This window comes from Elephas maximus, chromosome 9 (assembly GCF_024166365.1).
Source record: "Elephas maximus indicus isolate mEleMax1 chromosome 9, mEleMax1 primary haplotype, whole genome shotgun sequence".
NCBI lineage: Eukaryota > Metazoa > Chordata > Mammalia > Proboscidea > Elephantidae > Elephas > Elephas maximus.
Genome location: NC_064827.1, coordinates 120,501,124 through 120,526,655, shown reverse-complemented (window position 1 = coordinate 120,526,655; position 25,532 = coordinate 120,501,124). Strand labels below are relative to the sequence as shown.

At 41.2% G+C, this 25,532-nt stretch overlaps 1 protein-coding gene across 8 annotated transcripts in view; it reads right to left on the bottom strand.

The window, feature by feature from the left end:
* The window catches only part of LOC126082770 (zinc finger protein 699-like), a 199,083-nt gene that overhangs the window by 95,558 nt on the left and 77,993 nt on the right, over nt 1-25,532 (bottom strand). For 2 of the 8 annotated variants that reach the window (XM_049895723.1, XM_049895722.1), the window contains exons 2-4: nt 10,580-10,706; nt 9,399-9,546; nt 3,652-7,874 (exon numbers count right to left, since the gene is read on the bottom strand). The exons of the other annotated variants lie outside the window; for them this stretch is intronic. In XM_049895723.1, the coding sequence (XP_049751680.1) occupies nt 6,968-7,874; nt 9,399-9,546; nt 10,580-10,706 (1,182 nt within the window). In that variant the 3' untranslated portion in view covers nt 3,652-6,967. Of the gene's footprint in view, nt 1-3,651; nt 7,875-9,398; nt 9,547-10,579; nt 10,707-25,532 lie in introns of those variants that run through there. 8 annotated transcript variants of the gene reach the window in all.

Here is a 25,532-nt window from a genome sequence, read left to right as displayed (position 1 = left end):
CAGGCAATGACTCAGGCAAGGGCTCTTTAGAGGCAGCTGGGCTAGGGCAAATTGCACTGAATGGGAGTGGAGGGGCTAATGGTTTTTCTGGTCACTGTGGTTTATCAGGAAACCCTGGTGGTGTAGTGGCTAAGTGCTATGGCTGCTAACCAAAAGGTCAGCAGTTCAAATCCACCAGGCACTCCTGGGAAACTCTGTGGGGCAGTTGTACTGTCCTACAAGGTCTCTATGAGTTGGAATCAACTTGACAGCAACGGGTGGTTTAGCGGACAAACGTGAAGTAATCTCTTCAGATGGGAGTGGTTCTGCTGGCAGGAGTGATTGAATGGAATTCAGGGGCTCAGTGTCTCCAGCTTCCTCATTATGTGCCGTATGTCCCCATCCTCAGGTTCAGGATCCATTTTCTTCCCAATCAATGCCCTTACTTTAACTTCAGACACCTTCCTAGGTTGTCAATTGAGCTGTCACTGTAATTCAGCCACTCTTACAAGAAGGCTCTGGGTTTGGTTTTCAGCAATTTCAGCTCTGTTACTGCAAAAAAGAATGCTTCCTTTAAAAGCACAAGTGGAAGCCTTAAGGTCATTTATGCGGCACTTGAGCTTTGAAGCCCTGAGCACATCTTTCCCACACCACCAGGGTTTCCCAGCTGTGAGTAAAAAAAAAAAAAAAAAATAGGGGCAGCTAAATTCTCAGCCCACAGATGCAGTTGATGGCCGGGAATGGATTGGTGAATATTGGACCTAGTGGGAAAAGGAGGGGATGGGTAAAGGAGGGGGTAAGGTCAGGCTGAAACAAGGCCTGTGGCAGAGCAGGTCAGGGCTTGGGGGTAGCAAGGGCTCTGTTAGTTGAGGTGAGTGTGGAGGCAGAGGAATGGGCAGGGCTGGCTCTGAAAAGGGCTGATGTGATTGCAGCGGATGCCCAATCCAGCCATCTGGAGACTTGCCTCTGAAGCAGGAGCACCATTGTGCACATCGAGGTCCAGGCAGGAGAGGCCTCAGCATCTTTGTTCCAGAGCCATAGAGGTGTCCCTCCACTGTGGAGTTAAGGATCAGTTCATTGTCTCTCCAAAACTTAGCTTTTCCATCCTCCCAGCAGCGGGAGCTGAAAGGCAATGTGCTCCCTGTCTGGCTGACGAACACTGGTGGAAGTCCCAGAAGCAATGCGCCTGGGGCGGCGATGTGCTTACTCCCACTGGAAACTGAGATTTGGAGCAGATCGTGCTGGATTGGGGCAGGGCTTCACAACCTGGGGAACACTTCCTAGGTGAATGCAGCAGCGCAGTGTCTAAGGTACACACTGCCCCTAGCCAACTACATCCTGTCCCAGGAGCACTCCGCAACCTGTTGGTAGCAGGGGTACTGCGTGCTGTGTACAGTGCAGGCCCACATCACCCAAGCCCTCCATAATCCAGGTGATGTTATGAAGCCCTCACATGTGCTGGTTAGAGGCTTCCATATACACCAATGAATGCCCATGAATTTTTGATGTCCACTTTGGATGTCATGCCGAAGTCCTGCCTACTTTCCTTTGCTACTTCTCAATATTTACCCCTGAAGCCACAAAGTTTACAGTATCGACCTTTGTAGTGTTTTTTTTTTTTTTTTGTATTCTTGTGCACCTGATGGTAAATATTTGTTTGCCTTTAGTCAGGGAGTCCAATGGTATACCTAGACTGTGAACCTTTAGGGTTTCATAGAATCTCCCACTTACTTTTCTCAAATTTTACATGCTGACATACAGTCTTTGCAATTTGCCTATGGATCTACTTTATTACAATGTGTCAATGATTTATTAGTATGCTCCAGTTTTTTATTATTGGAAATTTTTTCAACAACATAAACGGTGACTATACATGTTGACCTAGGCAGACGGAATACGCAGTAATCAAATCGACTATATCTATGGAAATAGACAATGGAAAAGCTCAATATTATCAGTCAAAACAAAGCCGGGGCCTACTGCGGAAGAGACCATCAATTACTCATATACAAGTTCAAGTCGAAGCTGAAGAACATTAGAACAAGTCCACGAGAGCCAAAGTACGACCTTGAGCATATTCCACCTGAGTTTACAGATCATCTCATGAATAGATTTGAAGCGTCGGACACTAATGACTGAAGACCAGACGAGTTGTGAAATGACATCGAGGACATCATACATGAAGAAAGCAAGAGAGCATTAAAAGAAAAAAAGACCAGAATGGATGTCAGAAGAGACTCCGAAACTTGCTCTTGAACATCAAGTAGCTAAAGCAAACACAAGAAATTATTAAAGAGCTGAACAGAAGATTTCAAAGGACAGCTCGAGAAGACAAAATAAAATATTATAATGACACACGCAAAGACCTGGAATTAGAGAACCAAAAGGTAAGAACATGTTCAGCATCTGTCAAGCTCAAAGAACTGAAGAAAAAATTGGAGCCTCAAGTCGCAATAGTGAAGGATTCTATGAGCAAAATACTGAAAGATGCAGGAAGTATCAAAAGACAGAAGGAATACACGGAGTCACTATACCAGAAATAATTGGTCAGTGTTCAACCATTTCAGGAGGTAGCATATGATCAAGAACCAGTGATATTGAAGGAAGAAGTCCAAGCTGCACTGAAGATGTTGACAAAAAACAAGGCTCCAGGAACTGATGGAATATCAATTGAGATGTTTCAATAAATGGATGTAGCACTGGCAGTGGTCACTCATCTCTGCCAAGAAATTTGGGAGACAGCTACCTGGCCAACCGACTGGAAGAGAACCACATTTATGCCTATTCCAAAGAAAGGTGAGTCAACGACCAAATGAGGAAATTACTGAACAATATCATTAATATCACATGCAAGTAAAATTTGCTGAAGATCATTCAAAAGTGGTTGCAGCAGTACATTGACAGGGAGCTGCCAGAAATTCAAGTCAGAGTCAGAAGAGGATGTGGAACAAGAGATGTCATTGCTGATGTCAGATGGATCCTGGCTGAAAGCAGAGACCAGAAAGATATTTACCTGTGTTTTATTGACTACGCATAGGTATTAGACTGTGGATCATAACAAATTATGGATAGTGTTGAAAACAATGGGAATTCCAGAACACTTAAATGTGCTTATGAGGAACCTGTACATAAATGAAAAGGTAGTCATTTGAACAGAACAAGGGGACACTGCGTGGTTTAAAGTCAGGAAAGGTGTGGGTCAGGGTTGTATCTTTCACCATACTTATTCAATCTTTATGCTGAGCAAATAATCTGAGAAGCTGGACTGTATGAAGAATGGGTCATCAGGATTGGTGATGGACTCATTAACAACCTGCATTATGCAGATGACACAACCTTGCTTGCTGAAAGTGAAAAGGACTTGAAAAACTAATGAAGATCAAAGACCACAGCCTTCATTATAGATTGCACTTCAACATAAAGAAAACAAAAATCCTCACAACTGGACCAATAAGAAACATCATGATAAATGGAGAAAAGATTGAATGTGTCATGGATTTCATTTTACTTGGACCAACAATCAACACCCATGGATGCAGCAGTCAAGAAATCAAAAGACGTGTTGCACTGGGCAAATCTGCTGCAAAAGACCTCTTCAAAGTGTTGAAAAGCAAAGATGTCACCTTGAAGACTAAGATGTGCCTGACCCAAGCCATGGTATTTTCAATCGGATCATATGCATGTGAAAGGAACTGACGCTTTTGAACTGTGGTGTTGGCAAAGAATATTGAATATGCCATGGACTGCCAAAAGAACAAACAAACCTGTCTTAGAAAAAGTACAACCAGAATGCTCCTTAGAAGCATTTGTATTTGCCTACGTCTATTTCCTAGCTCTGTCCATTGAGTGGGCCTAGAAGCTACAAGAGAAAGACAGAGGTAGATATTGTCCCTGGGAGGGCAAACAGTTCCAACACTCACTGCTAACCAGAAGATTAGTGGTTTGAGTCCAACCAGAGACACCTCGGAAGAAAGGCCTGTGATCGCCTTCCAGAAAATCAGCCACTGAAAACCGTATGGAGCACAGCTCTACTCTGACACTCATGGGGCCGCCATGAGTCACGGTGACTCCGTGGCAACTGTCTGTTTATAGACAGATGATACAGAAACAGACACGAGCACAGACAAGACCAAGGTACAGATGGGGAGCACACGTGGTCAAATGTGACAGCTGGGGAAACTGGGCGACAGGATTAGGAGTTTTGTACTGTCCTTGCAATGTTTCTGAAAAATTTAAATCATCTCAAAATGGACAGATACGCACGGCCATTCCTCTTGGCTGGCCACTGTGAGTGAGGGCTTTAAACTTAGCAGCACCCAGACAATGAGAAGGAACCCCCTGTGAAGGAATAAAGTCGGGGGAGGGAGCCATGGAGGACCAAAGTGACCCTTGGCCAGTGCCCAGCAGGGAGGGCCCCAGATGCCAGGCCTTGGGGGGAGCACTTTTGACCCCCAGCAGCCCAGCTGATGGCTGGATTCCTGATCCACAAAGCCCGAGACATAATAAAGGGCAGGTGTTTCAGCCACTAATTTGGGACTGTTTGTTACGCAGCCCTAGGGAGCCAGCCTGTGTCCGGCCCTCAGCCCAGCACCTCCGGAAGATGGAAAGACCTTCCTTCCTGCAGATGTGGAGCTATTACCAGTGCCACTGTCAGCATCATTATCAGTGTCAGAGGCTGTCACTTACGGTGTTCTAAAACTGATGGCACTCAACTCCACAGGCTTGTCGGTGTGAAAAGTTTGAGAAACTGCCTCATGGGGCTTCTGTAGACCCCCGCAACCTGGAATGCGATTCCCTCGTAGAAGGTGCTGGTCCCCGTACCGGCCCAGCACTGCTAGGCCCTCTCTGAGGGGCCCCCAAGATCCAAGGATCCCCTGGGCAGGGACAAAGGCATCCCCCCCAGATGCCACTGGAATCAATGTTAGGATGGGTGACGAGCCCAGGCCAGGACCAGCACAAACCAGGAAAGAGTACAACTGGAGGGGGCCTTGCCCCTGTCCCTCAAGGCATCCAGTGGTGTCTAAATGCTGACCTCAGGCCCTACAACAGGGACATAGCTGATTTCAGCCCCTGGTTGGACAAAAGCCACAAGAGTATTGTTGGTTGTTTCCTTGCCAAGTCTGGCATCAGAGTCAGGGCTCAGCCTGGGGTTGGGTCTCAGCCTGTGGTCAGGTCTCAGCCTGGGGGCGGGTGAGGCTCGGTCTAGGGTCAGGTCTCGGCCTGGGGTCAGGTCTTGGCTTGGGGACTAAGCTCATCCTGGGGTTGGGGCTCCATCTGGAGCCAGGGCTCAGCCTTGGACTGCCCTCAGTGCAGGGCTCCACTCTAGCCTAGGGACTGAGCCTAAGCAGTCTCAGCAAAGCCTTGGCTGGGTCACATTCTTTAATCTCAAGGAAAGGGAATAATGGCTCCAATATTAACTCCTGATTCATTTTTTTCTGTTGATCACAGATTGGAGATAATGCATTGATGATTAATACCTGGACTTAGTCCAGCCCTTAAATGGTGGCCATGGGAGGCTCTTTAAATTCATGGCGCTGGTTTTCCACCACATACCATCTCGTTCTTCATCAGGATCTTAAGTAACAGCAATGTTCCCATCAATTCCCTTTCCGAAGTGAAGACTCAATGTACATCAACATTTTAGTGTGTAAAGAAGATAAGCTTTATTATGTCTAATCCTATCAAGATGCAGACCAAGAATATTATTATTTCTTGCAATAGTGATTTAGCTAATAAATTTATTCTTGATGGTAACTAACCCAATAAACCTGGTGTTTGTAAGCATGTTATAGTGTGTACTCAAGTAGCTTGTTTTCTAATTCTATGTATATTCTGTTTCTCTTGATATTTTTCTCAATACAACAAAAGGTATTTACCACAGTACAGATTACCCTTGGGCTAAAAATTTAAGGCTATTTTGTTATCTCATGGCACCTGTTTTGTTTTTATCTCATCAGCAACTCCATCTGTCATTTGTCCCATAATAATTGGTAAATTTCTTAAACAGTTTTTTTTTTCCAATTTAACTCTACCATAACAGGAATGAAAGCTACCAACACTACCCTGAGCATTGTTTCTTTTTAAGTTTGGTTTTATATTGTGTAACAATTTAATATTACCTTTTTGATATTTACCAGCATCATTACCATGAATATCTAGAGGTAACTTTTAAATTCTCAAAATGTGTTGCCCGTGCATTCACCAGGGATCTAAACAAGGGACTGCCCACGTAAACTCACTGTCATTTGGAAAGGCAGCAATTAAACTAGTATAGTTGGATCCATTACATAAAAAACATATCCATAAGGAGCACACAAAGTTTGTCTAGAGGAAACAAGGTATAGAAAAATCACACATGACAACCAGATTTTCATCAAAGAATACATGATTAACAAGGTAATATAGGATGGACCTCTCCTGGTGGAGGTCTTCAGTTAATCTGTTTAAAACATACTAAGCATTCCTCTCAAGGGCAAGCTGCCCCTCCTTGGATTAGCTATTAACAGTCATGGGTCACTTTCTCAAAAGCAGAAGTGTCACAAAACTGTTATGAGAGAAAACTTCTAATCCAAGAGATACAATATCTACGCCCATTAGTTAAATAATTTAGGAGAAAGGAAAACGGTTGCCTACATCCAGAAAGTAGGACCTTAAAACATCAGCAATATTCCCACATAGTATTCCTTTACTCAGTCTTATGCAGTTAATTTCTGATCCACATGATTCTGAATCAGCTACACTCGCTGAACTCATCAACAACTTCTACTGTGAGTTCTCATGTGTGCAGTGAGGTTTGATGACCAACTAAGGGCTTTCCCACGGTCCTTACATTCATAAGGCCTTTCTCCATGTGAGTTCCTTTATGTGCAGTGAGACCTGAGGAGTGACTAACGGCTTTGCCAAATTCCTTACACTCATAAGGCCTCTCTCCACTGTGACTTTTCAAATGTGCAACGAGGTGTGAGAACTGATTAAAGCCTTTGCCACATTATTTACATTCATAAGGCATCTCCCTACTGTGAGTTCTCATATGTGCAGTGAGGCTTGAAAGATGACAAAAGGCTTTGCTACATTCCTTACATGCAAAAGGCCTCTCGCCAGTGTGAATTCTCATATGTGCAGTGAGGTTTGATGACCAAGCAAAGGCTTTGCCACATTCCTTACATTCATAAGACTTCTCTCCAGTGTGAATTCTTACATGTGCAGCTAGGGAAGATACCCAATTAAAAGCTTTGCCACATTCCTTACATTCATAAGGCTTCTCTCCACTGTGAGTTCTTGTATGTGCAGTGAGGACTGAGGGATGTCTAAAGGCTTTGCCACATTCCTTACAGACATAAGGCCTCTCTCCACTGTGAGTTTTCATATGTGAAATGAGGTGTGAGAACTGCTGAAAGGCTCTGCCACATTCTTTACATTCATAAGGCCTCTCTCCACTGTGAGTTCTCATGTGTGTAGTAAGGTTTGATAACCAACCAAAGGCTTTCCCAAATTCCTTACATTCATAAGGCCTCTCTCCACTGTGACTTCTTATATGTTCAGTGAGGTTTGAGGAATAACAAAAGGTTTTGCCACATTCCTTACATTCATAGGGTTTCTCTCCAGTAAGAGCTCTCACTGGAGTGCTGAGGTAGGCAGGACAACTGCAGGCTTCTCCATATTCCTTACACCGAGAGGCACTGCATCCACACTGAGACCTGATATGATGCTTAAGCGATGAATGATTCCTCAAGGATTTTCCACACTCAAGGCATCCAGAAGGATATGCTTCCATACGAGTTCCTTTGAGCACAGGAAGATTGCGAATCCAGCTGAAGGTCTGTCCACCCTGACTGTCTTCATTACTTTCACAGAGGTTCTCTACCATATGCCTTCTATTAAAAATAGGCAGCATGCTGTTGGATATAAATTTGTTACCATTTTTTACTGTAAACACGTTTCTTTTGCCCTAAATTGTCTCATGTTTCACAGATTAAATAATCTAGCAGAGATGCTATGTTTATTTCGCTGAGTTCGTAAAATAGGGGTCATTCTAAGAATTCTATATAAGTGACATATGTTGCAAATATTCAATTATCTGACTCACAGTTATGAAAATACTGTACGGAGAAAGTTCTCCGTAACATGCAATATTAGAGCTAGTTTTATATACATATATGTTACCTGGATGGCACAAAAGGTTAGCACTTGCCTAGAACTTAAGGTCAGTGGTTCGAATCTAACCAATGGCACTGTCGAGTTGGAACAGACTTGGCAAGGGATTTGAGATATACATACAGTCAAGTGTTGCACAATGTGCATTCAGGCAATGTCCAAGGGCTTATATGTCTGTACTCCCACAAAGTAATAATAGAGCTCAGAAACCCCGACAGTCTAAAGGAGGCCTGGTGGCCCACTGGTTTAGACCTTGGTTGCTAACCACAAGACTGGCAGTTTGAGTCCACCAACTACTCCCTGGAATCCTTATGGAGCAGTTCTACTCTGTCCTTCAGGATCACTATGAGTCAGAATCAACTTGATGGCAACACGTCTGCTTTTTATAGACACACACTAAAACATCTGTATCATAATAATACAGTAGTAATAATAATGCTGTTTTGATGTGCTCTGCAAAGTAGCACCAGTTTGGTACTAGGAACAACTGCATGTACCTCAAAATTTTAATATAATAGGTTTTATGGGAGTTGGTTTATAATTACAGGTTGTATGTAAGTCAGACGTTCATAAGCAGAGGAATGCTTGAATATAACGTGTTTGCACAACATCCAAATGACATAACCACATAAGGTCCTATTTCACAGAACGTATCATGGACGTTAAGCAATGCATGACTGGTGTGTGTGTGCATGCGTGTATAAACATATACACAAACACATATACCTATATACATACACACATATAACTACACTTGTCACATTCACCATATCACTGAACCTTAGCTGTCATTACTTCCATAATGGTTATTTTATAAATTAAAAAAAAAAAAAAATCAGACAAACGGATGGTCTGAAAAGAGAAAAAAGTCCACCCTTCACTCATAATGCCAATTTTTGCATAAGGACCTGTTCTTTGCGAACTAACCCTGTGTCCATAACTGTGGAGTGTGTGTTGTGTCTGTAGAGTTGTTTTCTTGCTGGAAGGTGCTGTCAAATCAATTCCAGCTCATAGTGACCCCAAGGGACAGAGTAGAACTCTCCCATAGGGCTCTCTTGGCTGTAATTATTATGGAGACAGATTGCCAGGTATTTCTCCCACAGAGGCACTGCATAGTTTCGAACTAACAAGCTCATGGTCAGCAGTCACATGCTTAACTATTTGTGCCACCATGGCTCCTCATGTATATAAATAGTGTAAGGCCGTGACACCATTTTAGAACTCTCTCCAGAAGCACTGCTGCCTCTCGAGTGAATGACGCTTACCTGACATGTGTTTTCTGGCTGTTATCCTGATCTTGAACGCCATGTAACTCATGGATTTCTACCATTGAAGGCCAGGAGTCATTTTTCATGAATTGTATTATTATACTTTCAGTGGACACTTTTTCTTCATCATGAAGATTTTGAAAAACTGACCCAATGATTTTAAGGCGATGTTCACAATATAAAACAAAGAAGAAAATAATTAGAGGCAAAAGGTAGCTGTGAGCAAACAAACACTTTAACACATTTTGCTGTTTCAGTACTCTGGCAATGGTCAAAAAGCCACTTACAATGAAATACTTCCATGAAGATTGAGAATGATGGTGACATAAATAGGGTGCAATTAAAAGAGCAAAGTTGAAAAGTACCAGACGCAATGTACATGGAACACTAAAAGAGGAAAAGGGGACAGTCTTTCTCCATGAACACAGGTGTTAGGACTGATGAAACTCAGAAAAGGAAGTTCAGGTATCTGTGAAGTTCATACCCCTTAACCCAAAAGAGACTTTTCCTAACTGATTTATTCAAATCTCATTCCCTCTGTGCAGGCCTGGTCTTCAAAAGGATTCCTGCCTCCTGGTGCGCCACCCCCGATACACTGGCCCTGAGTGTTCTACAATCTCCTCAGGTCTTCCCCTTGCTACTCTGGCAGAACAAATGGAAGTAGCTGAAATGGCGCCCAAGGAGAAAGGTATACCATGAGAGAAGACAGGGATAAGCAATGAGCACTTCTCTGACACTGAGGCAATAGTTTGTTCTTCAGGGTCTTTGGAAACTGGCAGGTGTGAATTTATTCATAACAAAATAATCATGTCAAACTAGCAGTAAAGACAGTAAACTTTACAAGGACCCAGACCAGAAATATCCTCTCTGTGCACCAAAGGAACCCCTGAAGTCAACTTTCATACTTAACAACAGTTAAAGAGCCTTAAAGCTTTTAGCCACAATTGAAATGAGAAGTCAGTTTAGTACATCCCAAACCCCTCCAAAAAAAAAAAACAGCTTTGTATTCATGGGGAAGCTAGGGTTATGCATGCTCTAGACAGTAAGTGACCGTATGTCTCTTGTTTAATAATGTATTCCCATTCCTCAGGCCACATACTGGAGTAACATCGATGAGAATGACATATTTGGTCACTAAAGAATACGTTAAAAAAAAAAAAAAATGAAGGTATCCATACCCGCTGAGACCAGATTTCTGAAGGTTTCCATCATCACATCTCTGTAGAGCTTCCTCTGAGAAAGATCCAGCAATGCCCACTCTTCCTGTGTAAAGTCCACAGACACATCCTCAACAGCCACCGCGTCCTAAAACATCCCACATATTCTGTTTCAGGAAGGTACCATGTACTCTAATGTGTGTGGACGGAAGGGTCAGTCTGACTAGTCCTGGGAACTGAGATTTCATGGGGATTTGACACAGGGTTCTGTGTTCTACTAAGGCCTACTCTGGGGTTTAGCCATCAGCCTCATCCCTTCACTGTCTGCATTCACTTCCTCACGGATTGCATCCTGTCTTATAGACTTAACAATACTTTTCACAATGAACTTCTCTCCACAGTTTGACTGTGACCAATTCCAGTCTCCTTCCTCTCTATCTTTATGTTCCAGAGCAGTGAGAACACATAGCAAAAATTACAGAAATACTCTACAACGGAGGACTTTGTTATGGGTTAAATTGTGTCCCCCCAAAATACGTGTTGTAAATCCTAACCTCTATGTCTGTGGTTATAACTCCATTTGGGAATGGGCTGTCATTGTTATGTTAATGAGACAGGATTGATGTAGGGTGTATCTTGAGTCAATCTCTTTTCAGATATCAAAGAGATTAAATGAGGGAGTAGCAGGGATGGGATAAGATAGATGCCAAGACACATGGAGATCTCCAAGGAATCAGGAAGCAGAAACTGAAGAGACAAGGACCTTCCTCCAGACCTGACAGAGAGAGAAAGCCGTCCCCTAGAGCTGGTACTCTGAATTTGGACTTCTAGCTTTCTAAACTGTGAGAAAATTAATTTGTTTTTTTTTAAAGCTATTCACTTGTGGTATTTCTGTGCTGGCTGCACTAGATAACTAAGACAGTCTTATTTCCACATTCAGATCATCTCTTCCTTATAAAAAAAAACAAAAATGTTCACCTCCTTGCACAGGAACCATCAGAATATTGAACAAAACATGGAGCACAGTGTGAAAGAAGGATGAGATACTAACAACTTGGAAACACTGCAGGACTTGGCAGTTTTTCCTTTTGCCCCTCATCAGCCACGTGAGGTCCTGTGGCCTGCTCAAAGTGGCAAACCATTGACTGGAGCATGTGGTATTTTCTGAGAGAACTCCAGGTGATCAGGGGCTGACAGGACCATCTGCTAAAAAGAGAACATTATTTTGGGGAATTACAAATTTTTACGTTTGTCACCTACTTTTAAATAACTATACGGTTGCCCTGTCATGCACTCTGTCCCTTCATGGAGACAAGCAAGGGTATCAAAAAGGTAAATGCAGCTCAGGTGAGAGACAGGAAACATGAGAATCCAGACATCATGACAATTTTCAAACTTTGAGACCGAAAGCTACTGTTCAGCAATTATTAGTAACTCTTCCTTCAACAAACACACACCCACACAAACACACGCTAATGTTATAAAATGACAAAGAGCCCAATCTCTGAAGAGCCAGAACGGCATGCCTTTGTGTTTGCTGACCATGAACAAGAGGTTAAGATTCACATTTTCTAGTAAATTCATTTAAGTCCAGGGGATTTCACTGTTACACTACTCTTGCATCCTAGGAAACAGAGACACACCAACCCTGTGGACGCTCCACTCCAGAATTTTCTCACATTTGAAGCCCTGGGAAGGCACACAAGCATGACCGCCTGAATCCTGACCGCTGGCATCCTCTGGGCTATAGGACTGGCCTCTGGGAAATAACATCAACTCTTTGGCTCCCACATGCAGCGAGGAGACAAAAGGCAGCTACACTGCACTTCTGATGCTACAATTTTACTGAACAGCGAGCAGCTGTAGAACAGACAAGCTATGGGGAGAGGTGACTTGTCAAGGTCATTCCTAATCAATCCTGTCACACAAAACCTTGATCCAGTCCCACATTCAAAACTATCCACTGCAGTGAGCCAGGTTACATGTTCTAAAGCCATGAAAAATCCTAACTGGCATTCCTACAAGATATTCATGATAAAATGTTGCATTTATTGTGCAACTACAATATTTGAAGGGATTGGCAAAAAGTTTTCTGCACACTAGCTCATCATTCCTCATGCCTCTCCTAAGCAGATATTGCTTCAAATAGGTTATAGCTAAGGAAAGTTACACTTTCTCACATGCTCAATATTGCCCAAATGGTATGTTGTTGAGAAAGAGTTGGAATGCAGGTCAATGTGCCTAAGACTCAATTCCTGCCGATAACGTTTCTTGGTACATAGGCCTACAGTGTGCTTGTTATTTTAGCTGTTAATTCTCAATAGGGATGATCTACAGCCCTTCTGGGCAGTAGGGACAGGAGATAAAGGAGAACATCCTATTCATTTCGGACAACCTGGATCTCCTTCTCCTGGCAAAGCCCCGAGTAGCAGGCGAGACGGCTTTTCTTTAGGCCCTTACCTCTGGCTCTTTCATGTATTAAACCTGAATTAGGTAATATAGACAAAGAGCCTACTTCATACAAAGCACATAAGCAGTGAACAAAACAGTAACATCCAGATGCACATGGATCATAACTTCTTTGAATGTGGGGAGTAAATAAAATATAGTGTCAAGTTGCCTGGCTAGAGCAGGAAGTAAGTGCTTTACTGCTAGACAAAAGGCTGGCAGTTCAAAGCCACGCAGAGGTTCCTTGGAAGACAGGCCTGGAAATCTGTTCTGAGGGCTCACAGCCTTGAAAATCCCATGGAGCTGTTCTACTCTGCATACCTAGTGTCGCTATGACTCAGAAGTGACTTCATAGCAACTAACAACAACATAATGTCACGTGATGGTAAATTCTATAAAAAAGGCACCATAGTTGGGATAAGCAATAAGCTATGTATATTTATGTGAATTAATGCAGGGAAAGACAAAAAAATCATTTAAGGGAACACTACCCAGTGAAATCTGGCTTTTTAAGAAAAAAGAAATTCTACTTTCCATCCCAAAAATCAGGAAGTGCTCTGTGATGATTTTGCAAACACTCATATAGATTTCAGATGCTCACTGACTTCAACAAGTTCCAACATATAGGTACAGGAGTAAAGAGCATCAATGACCTTCATACCTGGGAAAGGGAAAACCAAAAAACCAAACTCATTGCTGTTGAGTCGATTCTCATTCACAGTGGTACCCCACAGGACAGAGCAGAACTGCCCCGTAGAGTTTCCAGGGAGTGGCTGGTGGATTTGAATTACCAACCTTTCGGTTAGCAGACATAGCTCTTAATCACTATACCACCAGGGTTTCCTAGGAAAGGGAAGGCACTGGTTCTTCACAAAATGAAAAGTCATCAGCAAAGGAAAAGCATGTGAATTGGGGCACTTCTAGCAGCAGCATGAATAAATATTATCAAGAAAGTAAATGAAAACATACAATAGCAATGATACAAAACACAAATGAAGATTTTAAGGTGTTGGTCCAATACGGAAAGAGCTTGGAAGTCATTCCCATCCCAGAATAAAGCTGAACATACTGAACTCAAAGTACTGAGGTCACAGGGCAATCGGCTGCCCCCAAAACAGGAGATGTCATAAGGTTATGGCCATAGTCAGGTAGGAAAAGATGAAAACGGGCATATACAAAAAAGGTACATCAAAGAACATATGTACTGAAAATGTTGACACTTTTCTAGTAAAAGCAAGTACAAAAACAAGAATACCCACTATTCCATTCCTATTGAACATTACCTAGAGGCTGTAACTGATACATACCAAAAAAGAAAAAAAGGTAAAGAATGCTAAAGATTAAAAAAAATCTATTTTTCGGTTGAATAACTGAGATATAAATTAACAGTGGGAAAATATGCACAGCTTTTTCAGTAGTAGAGTAGTGTAAGTGACTTGAACAATAAAATGAAAGTAAGGTATCATTTTATATACTGAATACAAGAGTGAAATTATTTCATTACATAAGCAGATAGAATAAGATACATTATCACATGGTGTGGAAGGGAAATTCTGCCAAATATATCAGCTTTCAGTAAATTTGAAATTGGTTATGATCTTCAAATCACTAGAGAGTGATTGTGCAAGAGCACTTGGAATTTAGAAAAAGAAGGAAGAGAATAAGAGCAGTAATAGTCACAAGAACAAAAGTTACACTTGATCCATCCAAATCCTTTAAGTTCTACAATGAGTAGGTAAATTCTCGCCCATTCATACAATGGTAGCATGCTTATACAGCAACAGGAGTCGACTAGAGCTACAGACACTAACATGTATGAAACTCAAAAGCATCCTGAAAAAAACAAGTCATGGAAGAACCTAGATACAGTTATATTTAAATTTATAGAAAGCTCAAAAGAGGCAAAACGAAACAATATAGAGATTATGGATTAAGACTTGGGTGTCACATTTACAGACACTTCTTAGATGTAATCAAATACCCCACAAAATTGGTTTCCTGGGTTTGAAGGATTAGGACCACAGGGTTTTGGGACATCACAGTCAAGTGGCATAAAAAAGTTCAGAAAGTTTATGTTCTACATCCAAGTATTGTGAGCAGTGTCTGGGGTCTTAAAAGCTTGTGAGGCACCAACTAAAATACAACTATTGGTCTCTACTCATCTGGAGCAAAAGATAAGAAGAAAACCAAAGACTCAAAGAAACTAGTCTACAGGACTAACGGTCTACATGAACCACAGCCTCATCTACTCTGAGACCAGAAGAACTAGGTGAGATGGTGCCTGGCTAGCAATACTGACCATTCTGATCATGGCCATGATAGATACACCCTGACAGAATGAGAGAAGAATATGGAATAGGATCTCAAATTCCTCAAAAGAGAAAAAAAAAGGGGGGGCATTTACTAGACTGGATGAGATTGGAGGAATCCCCAAGACTGTTGCTGTGAGTTACTCTTTAATCCTTGAACCAAAATTAGACCTTGACAGGCCAACATGGCACCACAGATAGAAGCACCACACCATCCCTCCATAGCAAAGACCCAAAAAACTAAGTAAAACAGAGACAAACGTCATTCCTGGAACCTGAAGTGTCAAATGAAGAGATGAAGAACTCAGCCAAGCACTGAGTAGAATTAGAAACTGACAGAGGTCACAGAGCAAGGTGAGATATGTGCTGAAGGCCCCATCAGCTAACACAGCATTGATCCACCATCTTGAACTGCTGTCAGACATCGGCTGACAGGGAGCACGGGAAAGCAGCTTCACAGAACTCCCAGCAGGAGACAGGGCGCCAGGTAACCCGCGATACATGCCTTCCAACCCCCATTCTCTCCCCACTGCTCTACCTCCAACCTTCCTGGCTGGATGAGGTGGCTCCGCCGGCCAAAAAGTACAGCATCTGAAAAGTGCGGCGTCCGTGCTGTATGGATTGGTCCCACCCACACCTAGTCCCTCCCTTCTTCCCCCAGCTCCCACCGGCATCCTCTGCTTCCCGCCAGCTGCAGTCTCTTCACCGGGAGGCAACAGCTTTGGCCTCAGACTGCTTGGATTCGTCCTGCCCCCACTGGCCAGGCCCCTGAGCTGGTGTTGTTTCTTTCCCTCTGTTTTGGTTTTTTCTGTGCCTCCTACCAACTCCCCCTCTGCTATCAGGAATACCTACCACCATGTGCCATCTTTGCTTCTTCTTGAAAGGCTGTGAAGTCACACTGAACTAGAGAACCACTTCCATGGCCTGCAACACCACGCCAGTGGGAGCTCTGGGACTTTTTCTTCTCTTGTTTTGCTTTGTTCTATTTTGTTTTGTTTGTTTTCTTTTTCTTTTCACAGCTTGGGAGCCCTTTCTAGGGAGGCTGCCCTGCAAGGATAAGGAGCCACTCCCCCAATCTGTGCAGACGGTGGGATCCCTGGGGGCATTTTTTTTCATTTTTCTTTTTCCCTTTCGGTCTTTCTCCATTTCTCAGTTCTCGTATCTCTACACTTATCTTCTTCTCCTGTCTCCTGAACACCTGGTGCTGTGTGATATCTATTCCCCTAGAGCTCTAGCCAGGATGAATTACGCAATCTGGGAGCCACTTCCCCAGTCAGAGCAGCCCCATCGGAGGGACTCTGGGACTCCTAGGGGTTTGTCTTTTCCAAATTTTTATCTAGTTATTTTTTCTTCTTTTTCCCTTTTTCTTTCTCTTTTGCTATTCTCCATTTCTTGGTTTCTCATCTATGCACTCCAGTGGGAAGCTCCCTTAGCACTCTTCTCTTTTTTCATTATTTGTTTCTTTGTTTTTGGCTCCTGTTTCCCTCTCCTCTCTTCCCTCTTTCCCATACCCCTATTAGCTCCACACATCACAACCGCCCCCCTTTCTTGGCTACCTTCACCATGCACTGAGCATCACATGTCCGAGCAGTACAGGCACAGCCTACTGGAACATGCCCAGCACTGATTCCTGGCCCACCATGTTGGCCTAGTGCTGCCACAAACAACCCATCTCAGCCCCTCCCCTTCAGCTGGATCTCCCCTGCTACACCACAGCTGAATGACTGGCCCTGCACATTGGACAAGGAGGTGAAAAGTACCACAACTGCAGATGAGCTAACAAAGAATGCACAGCCTGCCTGCTCAGACATAACCAAATAGAACAAAAAAGCAGGATGAAACGAACAAATCTACAATCAAGAAACAGAAAATAACTACTGGATCTCCCAAAGACAGCAGACAATATCAAAACATATAAAAAAACGACAGGATGGTTCAGTAGGCATCCAAAATAAAACAAGAGATGATGTTCCAGTAGAAGAACAGGCACTAGAATTACCTGATAGGGAATTCAAATCTCTAATGTTCAGAGTAATCGAAGAGTTGAAGCATAAAACAGACAAAAATGAGGAAAAAATAGACAATTTATGGAAAAAGCTCCCAAATTCATGGAAAATACAGACCCAAAAAATGGAACAATTCAGAAAAATAATACAGGAACAAAACACCAAAATAAATTCACAACTAGCAATCATTCAAAAACAACAATCAGAAACCCGAAAGATAAACGAGTCTTCAGAAATGGACAGTGTCACAGAAAGGCTGAGGAGCAAGTTTGACACGATTGAACACAGGATCAGCAAAATTGACAAACATTTCGCTACAACTCTGAGGAAAAATTAGAAAAAAGAATGAAAAAAAATGAAGAAACACTGAGAATTATGTGGGAACAATCAAAAGCAAAAATTTGTGAGTGATCAGAGTTCCAGAATAGGAAGAGATCACTGAAGAACTGCTGACAGAAAACTTCTGTAATACCATAACCAACTGAGAAGCTCAGCGAACTCCATATAGGATAGACCCCAAAACAAAAACACCAAGGCATATCATAACCACACTCACTAAAACCAAAGACAAAGAAAAAATCCTGTGCGCAGCTCAAGAAAAACAAAAAGTCACATACAGAGGAGAAACAATAGACTAAGCTCTGATTATTTGGCAGAAACCATGCATGCAAGAAATGAATGGATGACATATATAAAACATTGAAAGAAAAAAACTGCCAACCAAGAATCATTTATCCTGCAAAACTTTCATTCAAATATGAAGGTGAAATTAAGGCATTTTCAGATAAAGACAAATTAATGGAATATGTAAAAAAACTAAACTCACAAGAATTATGAAAGTGAGTCCTTCAGTCTGAAAACAAACAACATCAGACCACAGCCTGAATCTAGGATGCAAGATTGTACCAGCAAGATACCAACCTAGGAAATGAACTCTCAAAGATTATCCAAAACCAAAACAATTACAACAGTGAACCAGAGAGGTTAATCCATAAATGACAAAAACGTCAGAACAATAAAAGAGGGAATGAACGGTATAGGTGTATGTACAGATATAGGTATATGGAGAGGAAGTCAAGGCAATACCAAGTAATAATATACTGGTTCAAACACAGGAAGCTAAGGGTAAATTTCAAGGTAACCACAAAGAAAGTTAACAAACCTACTCATCCAAATATAGAAGAAAAACATAAAGTCTCAATAAAAACAAAATCTACAAAAACAGAAATGAAAAAGAAATCCACAAACAAAAGGAACTCAGCACAGAGATTAAGAGGAACAAAGAAAATGTTGGCACCACAAAAAAAACCACTACAAAATGACAGCAGTAAACTCACAAATATCAATAATTACACTGAATGTAAATGGCTTAAATGCACCCATAAAGAGACAAAGGGTGATAGAACAGATAAAAAACATAATCCGTCAATATGCTGTCTACAAAAGATACAAGTTAGAAACAAGACGTAAATTAAAAATCAAAGGATGAAAAAAATATATCAAGCAAATAACTACCAAAAAAGAGCAAGAGTGGCAAAACTAATCTCAGATAAGGTAGACTTTAAAACAAAATCCAGCATAAAAGACAAAAAACGGCAGTATATACTGACTAAAGGGACAATTCATCATGAACACTTAACCATAAAAAAATCTACACACCCAGTGACAGGGCTCCAAAATACATAAAACTGATAGCACTAAAAACAGAAATTAACAGTTCCAAACAATAGTGGGAGAATTCAACACACCACTCTCAGTAAAGGATAGAACATCTAGAAAGGAACGCAACAGAGATACAGAAGAGCTAAAGAGCACAATCAGCCAACTTGATCTCATAGACATATATAGAACACTCCACCCAACATCTGCAAAGTGCATATTCTTTTCCAATGCACATGGAACATTCTCCAGAACAGACCACATCTTAGGCCACAGAGCAACCTTCAACAGAATCCAAAACACTGACATAATACAAAATATCTTCTCTGACCACAATGCCATCAAAGTAGAAATTAACAGGAAGAAAAAGGAAAAAAATCAATTACATGAAAACTAAATAACACCTTGCTTAAAAACCACTGGCTAATACAAGAAATCACAGATGGAATCAAAAAGTTCCTAGAATCAAACGAGAATGAAAACACATCATACCAAAAGCTTTAGGGCACAGCAAAGGCAGTCCTAAGAGGTCAATTTATAGCAGTATATGCATACATCAACAAAGGGACAAAATTGAAACATTAGTTACACAATGTGAACAAACAGAAAGTGAAGAGCAAAAGCCCACAGCCACCAGAAGGAAATAATAAAGATTAGAGCAGAAATAAATGAAATAGAGAATAGAAAAACAATAGAAAGAACCAACAAAACCAAAAGTTGGTTCTTGGAAACAATCAACAAAACCAACGAACCACAGGCCAAGGAATAAAATGGGGGACATTACAACAGACCCAACTGAAATAAAAATTATCATACCAGAGTATTATGAAAAACTATACTCCAACAAATTGGAAAACCTAGAGGAAATAGACAAATTTCTAGAGACACAACTTACACAAACTAACACAAAATGATGTTAAAAATCTAAACAGACCCATAACAAGAGAAGGACTGACAAAGTAATAAAAAAAAATTCCCAACAAAAAAAATCCTGACTGAGATGGCTTTACTGGAGAATTCTACCAAACATTCAGAGAAGAGCTTACACCAGTACTACTCAAATTATTTCAGGATGTAGAAACGAAAGCGATACTTCTGAATTCATTCTATGAAGCCAGCATAACCCTGAGTCCAAAACCAGGCAAAGACACCACAAAAAAAAAAAAAAAAGAAAATTACAGACCAATATCTCTCATGAATATAGACGGAAAAATTCTCAACAAATTCTAGCCAATAGAATTCAGCATCATATCAGAAAAATAATACATCATGACCAAGTAGGATTCATACCAGCTATGCAAGGATGGTTCAACATTAGAAAATAAATGTAATCAACCACATAAATAAAAGGAAAAAAAGGAATCACATGATCATCTCAATCGATGCAGAAAAGGCATTCAAAAGAGTCCAACTCCAACACCCATTCCTGTTAAAAACTCTCAATAAAATAGATACAAAAGGGAAATTTCTCAACATAATAAAGGGCATCTATGCAAAACCAATAGATGCCCTTTATCCAATAGCCAACATCATTCTCAATGGAGAATGGCTGAAAATATTCCCCTTGAGAATAGGAACAAGACAAGGATGCTCTTTATCACCACTTCTATTTAATGTTGTGTTGGAAGTCCTATCTAGAGCAATAAGGCAAGAAACAGAAATAAATGGCATCCAAACTGGTACTGACAAAGTTAAACTGTCCCTATTTGGGGATGATATGATACTATACATAAAAAACCCAAAAGACTCCATGAGAAAGCTACTGGAACTAAAAGAAAGGTTCAGCAGAGGAGCAGGATACAAGATAAACTACAAAAACTGGTTGGATTCCTATACACCAATAAAAAGAATGATGAAAAGGAAATCAGAAAAACAATACCATTTATAGTAGCCCCTAATACAATAAAATACTTGGGAATAACTCTAACCAGGGATTTAAAAGACCTATATAAAGAGAACTACAAAACACTATTGCAAGAAACCAAGAGATCTACATAAATGGAAAAACATACCATGTTCATGGATATGTAGACTCAACATTCTGAAAATGACAATTCTACCCAAAGCAATTTACAGATACAATGCAATCCCGATCTAAATACCAACAACGTACTTTAAAGAGATGGAAAAGCTTATCGTTAACTTTACATGGAATGGGAAGAAGCCCCAGATAAGTAAAGCATTACTGAAGAATAATAATAAAGTAGGAGGAATCGCACTACCTGACCTCAGAACTTACTATACAGCTATGGTAGTCAAACCAGCCTGGTACTGATACAGCTACAGATACATTGACCAATGGAACAGAATTGAGAACCTAAATGTAAATCTATCCACCTGTGATCACTTGATCTTTGACAAGGGCCCAAAGTCCATCAAATGTGGAAAAGACAGTCCTTTTAACAAATGGTGCTGGTAAAACTGGATGTCCATCTGCAAAAAATGAAACAGGACCCATACCTCACGCTATATACAAAAACTAACTCAAAGTGGCTCAAAGTCCTAAATATAAAGCCAAAAACCATGAAGTTCATAGCAGAAAAAATAGGATCAACACTAGAGGACCTAATACAAGGCATTAAGAGAACACAAATCACAACCAACAACACACAAGCTCCAGAGGATAAGCTAGGTAACTGGGATCATCTAAAAATGAAACACTTATGCTCATCAAAAGATTTCACCAAAACAGTAAAAAGAGAAGCTATAGACTGGAAAAAAAATTTTGGCTATTACAAATCAGACGAAGGTCTAATCTCTAAAATCTATAAAAGAAATTCAACAGCTCTACAACAAAAGGACAAATAATCCAATTAAAAAATTGGCAAAGGAAATGAACAGACACTTCACCAAAGATACTCAAGCAGCTAACAGACACATGAGGAAATGCTCAGGATCTGTAGCCATCAGAGAAATGCAAATCAAACCACAATGAGATACCATCTCACCCTGGCATTACTGGCATGAATCAATAAAACAGAAAATAACAAATGTTGGAGAGGCTGTGGGGAGATCGGAACTCTTATGCACTGCTGGTGGGAATGCAAAATACAACCTCTTTGGAAAACGATACGGCACTTCCTTAGAAAGCCAGAGATAGAAATACCATTTGATCCAGCAATACCACCCCTAGGAATATATCCTTGAGAGATAACAGTCATTACATGAATAGATGAATGTACACCCATGTTCACTGAAGCACTGTTCACAATAACAAAAAGATGGAAACAACATAAATGCCCATCAACAGATGAATGGATAAACAAACTGTGGTACATACACACAATGGAGTATTACACAATGCTAAAGAACAACAATGAATCTGTAAAGTAAACATGGATGCATCTGATGGACATTATGCTGAGTGAAATAAGTCTGACACAAAAGGAAAAATATTGTATGAGACCACTATTGTAAAAACTAATGAAAAGGTTTACATACAAAAAGAAAGAATACTTGATGATTATAAGGCAGGAAAGGGGTGGGGATGGAAAAACACTTAATAGACAATAGATATGGTGAAGGCTAAGACAGTACACAATATTGCGGAAGCCAGCACAACCTGTACAAGGCAAGACCATGGTAGCTCCACAGACACATGGACCTGAGGGACCAAATTGCTGGGCTGAGGGCTGTGGGGACCATGGTCTCAGGGAACCTCTAGCTCAATTGGCATACAGAGTTTAAAAAGAATATGTTCTACATTCTACTTTTCTCAGTAGCGTCTGGTGTCTTAAAAGCCTGTGAGCAGCCATCTAGGATACTCCACCGGTCTCACCCCTTTGGAAAAAAGGAAGAATGAAGAAAATTAAAGATATAAGGGAAAGATTAGTCCAAAGGACTAATGGACGACATCTACCACAGCCTCCACCAGACAGCCCAGTACAACTAGATGGTGCCTGGCTACCACCAATGACTGCTCTGACAGGGATCACAATAGAGAGTCCCAGACAGAGCTGGAAAAAAATGTAGAACAAAATTCCAAATAAAAAAGAAAGACCAGACTTGCTGGCCTGACAGAGGAGGAAGAAACCCTGAGAGTATAGCCCCCAAATACCCTTTGAGCTCAGTAATGAGGCCACTCCTGAGGTTCACACTTCAGCTAAAGATTGAACAGTCCCATGGAACAAAACAAGAATAAAGGAGTGCACTATCCCTGGGACAGGGACTGGAAGGTAGGAGGAAAGAGGGCAGCTGGTAATAGGGAACCTAGGGTTGAGAAGTGAGTTTTGACATGTGGTGGGGTTGTTAACCAATGTCATACAACAATGTGTCTACTGTTTGATGAGAAACTAGGCTGTTCTGTAAACCCTCATCAAAAGTTTAAAAAAAAAAAAAAAAAACTAGACCCTGACATCATCCTTTTAGCTAAATAACAAAGTGGCCCACAAAATAAAGAATACCATCTGAGACTACGGTGGTCTATTAAAAAAATCATCTAAATAAGACAAAATGGTCAACAATTATTTTTAAGAGAAGGTAAGAATGTAAGGGGACAGGAAAATTAGATTAATGGAAACAGAAAAGCCAGAACAGAAATACTGACAACGTTCATGAGTTGTGAAGACTGTAACAAATCCCACTAAACAATCTGTGTAGAAATTGTTGAACTGGAATCTAAGCTATTGTGTAAAACCTCACTGATAAAACAATAAACTATTTTTAAAAAAAGGGTCAAAATGGTGAAATAGGCAGACGCTTCTGGTGAGCCCTCTTACAACAAAGACCCACAGAAACAAGTGAAATGATTATATATTTGACAAGCTAAGAGCACTGAACGTCAAAGGCAAAGTTGGAAAACAGACAGAGCAGCAGGGGGAGGGAGACACTGCTCAGCAGCAGCGAGGAGTTGCCGGAACTGAATTTCCGGGAAACCTCAGGGACCATTTCCTGGAGTGACCACAGCGTGGCTGGCAATAGTGTTCTGGATGCGGTTTCCTCAGGGAGATAGGTTCTGCACTGCACCCTGAGCCATTCTCCCGGCCTTGGAGAAGCAATAAATTATCAACTGGGAGAAAAGATAATCTGCCAGCTCCACTAAGCTGGGGAGCTCAGGATAGAAGCAGCTCCTGTCCAGGCACAAACGATCTGCAGACATTGAATACCTTTCACCCCTTCATGGTCTTGTGTGGGCCCATTTCAGGAGAATAAGTCCTTGTTGGCAGACTGAAACTGTTTCACTCTGCGGTAGAAAGGTAAGTGTTTGATGTTTGACACTGCTTTGCCTATTAAACAGGGTCCTCACTTACCCACATCAGGGGCCTAAGGACTGGTGGCTCCAACCATGTCACCTAGCCAACCATGACAGGGGTCCAAGGATAAGTGGTATCTCCCAGTCTTTATAGCGAAAAGCATTGGGTGTGCATGGTCCGGCTACAGAACCCACCCACGTGTGCACTCTAGGGAACAGGGACCCACTTTCCTCACAGGCACTCAGGGGACAGTTACCAAGGCCCATGCCTTGCTCAGAGCATGACCCCCTGCTGCAACCAGATATGTGTACCTACACCAATCACCCCTGCCCCTCTAAGACTGTAGGACAGAACCTGTACCACACACTTGATGACCAACCACCTGGCCACATGAGTGGAATCCATACAAGAATAGAGAATGGATTCCTAGGTTCATATACCTGGTAACAGCTCTAGCCATCTGGTGACAGGATGTTATAGCTCCAAAGGCGAAAATAATCAAGCCAGCTCACTCAAGCAGCCTATCTGGGCATATCAGAACAAAACAAAGCAAGAAGCTAGGATGCAGTAAAATTAAGCAAACATAAAATAACCTAATCCAATAACTTACAGATTGGCTTGCAGACAACAGTCAATATTAAGTCACATGAAGAAGCAGACCATGATCACCTCAACAAGCTTTCAAAACAAAGAATCAAGGAATCTTCCTGATGAAAGTATATTCCTGGAATTACCAGATAGAAAATACAAAAGACTAATATAAAGAACTCTTGAAGACATCAGGAACGAAATCAAGCAAAATGCAGAACAAGCCAAGGAAGACAAAGATAAAGGAGTTGAATAAATTAAAAAGGTTATTCAAAAACATAATGAAAAAATTGATAGGCTGCAAGAATCCATAGAGAGACGGCAATCAGAAATTCAGAAGATTAACAATAAAAATTACAGAATTAGACAACTCAACAGAAAGTCAGAGAAGCAGAATTGAGGATGTAGAAGGCAGAATTAGTGAGACTGAAGATAAAATACTTGGCACCAATTTATTAGAACAAAAATCAGATAAAAGAATTTTAAAAAATGAAGAAACCCTAAGAATCATGTGTGATTTCATCAGGGGAAATAACCTACGAGTAACTGTTGTACCAGAACAGGGAGGGATAACAGAAAATACAAACATCCCTGATATTGTGAAAGATGAAAAGATATCTATCCAAGATGCTCCTCGAACCCCACATGAGGAAGACCTCAAAAAAAGTCACCAAGACATAATCAAACTTGCCAAAACCAAAGAAAAAGAGAGAATTTTAAGAGCACTAAGGCATAAAAGAAAAGTCACCTACAAAGGAAAGTCAATAAGAAT